The 2,636-nt window shown below is 63.5% G+C and overlaps 1 protein-coding gene across 1 annotated transcript; it reads left to right on the top strand.

Annotated features, from left to right (window-relative positions):
• LOC108786006 (DNA-directed RNA polymerase II subunit RPB1-like) lies at positions 1-2,636 on the top strand. Its single transcript, XM_018555215.1, has 2 exons — positions 1-1,054; positions 2,116-2,636. Exons 1-2 carry the CDS (start codon positions 1-3, stop codon positions 2,634-2,636), a joined length of 1,575 nt encoding a protein of 524 aa, XP_018410717.1.

The following is a 2,636-nucleotide window of genomic DNA, read 5'->3' as shown; positions in this document are numbered from 1 at the left end:
ATGCATTTTGCTGAATTGTTGATGCAAAATCTGCCATTTTTGCTCATCCCTAATCATGACAGTCCGGGTCTCACCCCTCTCAGCCCGTGTCTCACCCCTCTCAGCCCGTGTCTCACCCCTCTCAGCCCGTGTCTCACCCCTCTCAGCCCGTGTCTCACCCCTCTCAGCCCGTGTCTCACCCCTCTCAGCCCGTGTCTCACCCCTCTCAGCCCGTGTCTCACCCCTCTCAGCCCGGGTCTCACCCCTCTCAGCCCGGGTCTCACCCCTCTCAGCCCGGGTCTCACCCCTCTCAGCCCGGGTCTCACCCCTCTCAGCCCGGGTCTCACCCCTCTCAGCCCGGGTCTCACCCCTCTCAGCCCGGGTCTCACCCCTCTCAGCCCGGGTCTCACCCCTCTCAGCCCGGGTCTCACCCCTCTCAGCCCGGGTCTCACCCCTCTCAGCCCGGGTCTCACCCCTCTCAGCCCGGGTCTCACCCCTCTCAGCCCGGGTCTCACCCCTCTCAGCCCGGGTCTCACCCCTCTCAGCCCGGGTCTCACCCCTCTCAGCCCGGGTCTCACCCCTCTCAGCCCGGGTCTCACCCCTCTCAGCCCGGGTCTCACCCCTCTCAGCCCGGGTCTCACCCCTCTCAGCCCGGGTCTCACCCCTCTCAGCCCGGGTCTCACCCCTCTCAGCCCGGGTCTCACCCCTCTCAGCCCGGGTCTCACCCCTCTCAGCCCGGGTCTCACCCCTCTCAGCCCGGGTCTCACCCCTCTCAGCCCGGGTCTCACCCCTCTCAGCCCGGGTCTCACCCCTCTCAGCCCGGGTCTCACCCCTCTCAGCCCGGGTCTCACCCCTCTCAGCCCGGGTCTCACCCCTCTCAGCCCGGGTCTCACCCCTCTCAGCCCGGGTCTCACCCCTCTCAGCCCGGGTCTCACCCCTCTCAGCCCGGGTCTCACCCCTCTCAGCCCGGGTCTCACCCCTCTCAGCCCGGGTCTCACCCCTCTCAGCCCGGGTCTCACCCCTCTCAGCCCGGATCTCACCCCTCTCAGCCCGGGTCTCACCCCTCTCAGCCCGGGTCTCATTCCTACATCCCAGGTTTCATCCCTCTCAGCCCAGGCCTCTTATCCCAAGTCCCAGCCCTCTCAGCCCGAGTCTCATCTCCTCAGCCCGGGTCTCATCCTCTAAACCTGGGTCTCAGCCCGAGTCTCATCACTAATCATGACATCCCAGGCCTCACCCCTCTCAGCCCGGGTCTCATCCCTCTCAGCCTGAGTCTCATTCCTTTCAGCCTGGGTCTCACCCCTCTCAGCCTGGGTCTCATCCCTCTCAGCCTGAGTCTCATTCCTTTCAGCCTGGGTCTCGCCCCTCTCAGCCTGGGTCTCATCCCTCTCAGCCTGAGTCTCATTCCTTTCAGCCTGGGTCTCGCCCCTCTCAGCCTGGGTCTCATCCCTCTCAGCCTGAGTCTCATTCCTTTCAGCCTGGGTCTCGCCCCTCTCAGCCTGGGTCTCATCCCTCTCAGCCTGAGTCTCATTCCTTTCAGCCTGGGTCTCGCCCCTCTCAGCCTGGGTCTCATCCCTCTCAGCCTGAGTCTCATTCCTTTCAGCCTGGGTCTCGCCCCTCTCAGCCTGGGTCTCATCCCTCTCAGCCTGAGTCTCATTCCTTTCAGCCTGGGTCTCGCCCCTCTCAGCCTGGGTCTCATCCCTCTCAGCCTGAGTCTCATTCCTTTCAGCCTGGGTCTCGCCCCTCTCAGCCTGGGTCTCATCCCTCTCAGCCTGAGTCTCATTCCTTTCAGCCTGGGTCTCGCCCCTCTCAGCCTGGGTCTCATCCCTCTCAGCCTGAGTCTCATTCCTTTCAGCCTGGGTCTCGCCCCTCTCAGCCTGGGTCTCATCCCTCTCAGCCCAGGCCTCTTATCCCAAGTCCCAGCCCTCTCAGCCCGAGTCTCATCTCCTCTGCCCGGGTCTCATCCTCTAAACCTGGGTCTCACCCCTCTCAGCCCGAGTCTCATCACTAATCATGACATCCCAGGCCTCACCCCTCTCAGCCCGGGTCTCATCCCTCTCAGCCCGAGTCTCATTCCTTTCAGCCCGAGTCTCATTCCTTTCAGCCCGAGTCTCATCACTAATCATGACATCCCAGGTCTCACCCCTCTCAGCCCGTGTCTCACCCCTCTCAGCCTGGGTCTCATCCCTCTCAGCCTGGGTCTCATCCCTCTCAGCCCGGGCCTCACCCCTCTCAGCCTGGGTCTCATCCCTCTCAGCCTGGGTCTCATCCCTCTCAGCCCGGGCCTCACCCCTCTCAGCCTGGGTCTCATCCCTCTCACCCCTCTCAGCCCGGGTCTCATCCCTAATCATGACACCCCAGGTCTTATCACTAATCATGACATCCCAGGCCTCACCCCTCTCAGCCTGAGTCTCATTCCTTTCAGCCCGGGTCTCACCCCTCTCAGCCTGGGTCTCATCCCTCTCAGCCTGGGTCTCATCCCTCTCAGCCCGGGCCTCACCCCTCTCAGCCTGGGTCTCATCCCTCTCACCCCTCTCAGCCCGGGTCTCATCCCTAATCATGACACCCCAGGTCTTATCACTAATCATGACATCCCAGGCCTCACCCCTCTCAGCCCGGGTCTCATTCCTTTCAGCCCGGGAAGCGCTGGAATGTGA

This window comes from Nanorana parkeri, unplaced genomic scaffold, assembly GCF_000935625.1.
Source record: "Nanorana parkeri isolate BGI_ZX_2015 unplaced genomic scaffold, ASM93562v1 scaffold188, whole genome shotgun sequence".
Lineage (NCBI taxonomy): Eukaryota > Metazoa > Chordata > Amphibia > Anura > Dicroglossidae > Nanorana > Nanorana parkeri.
Note: the sequence above shows the minus strand (reverse complement) of the source record. Positions and strands in the feature narration are given on the sequence as shown.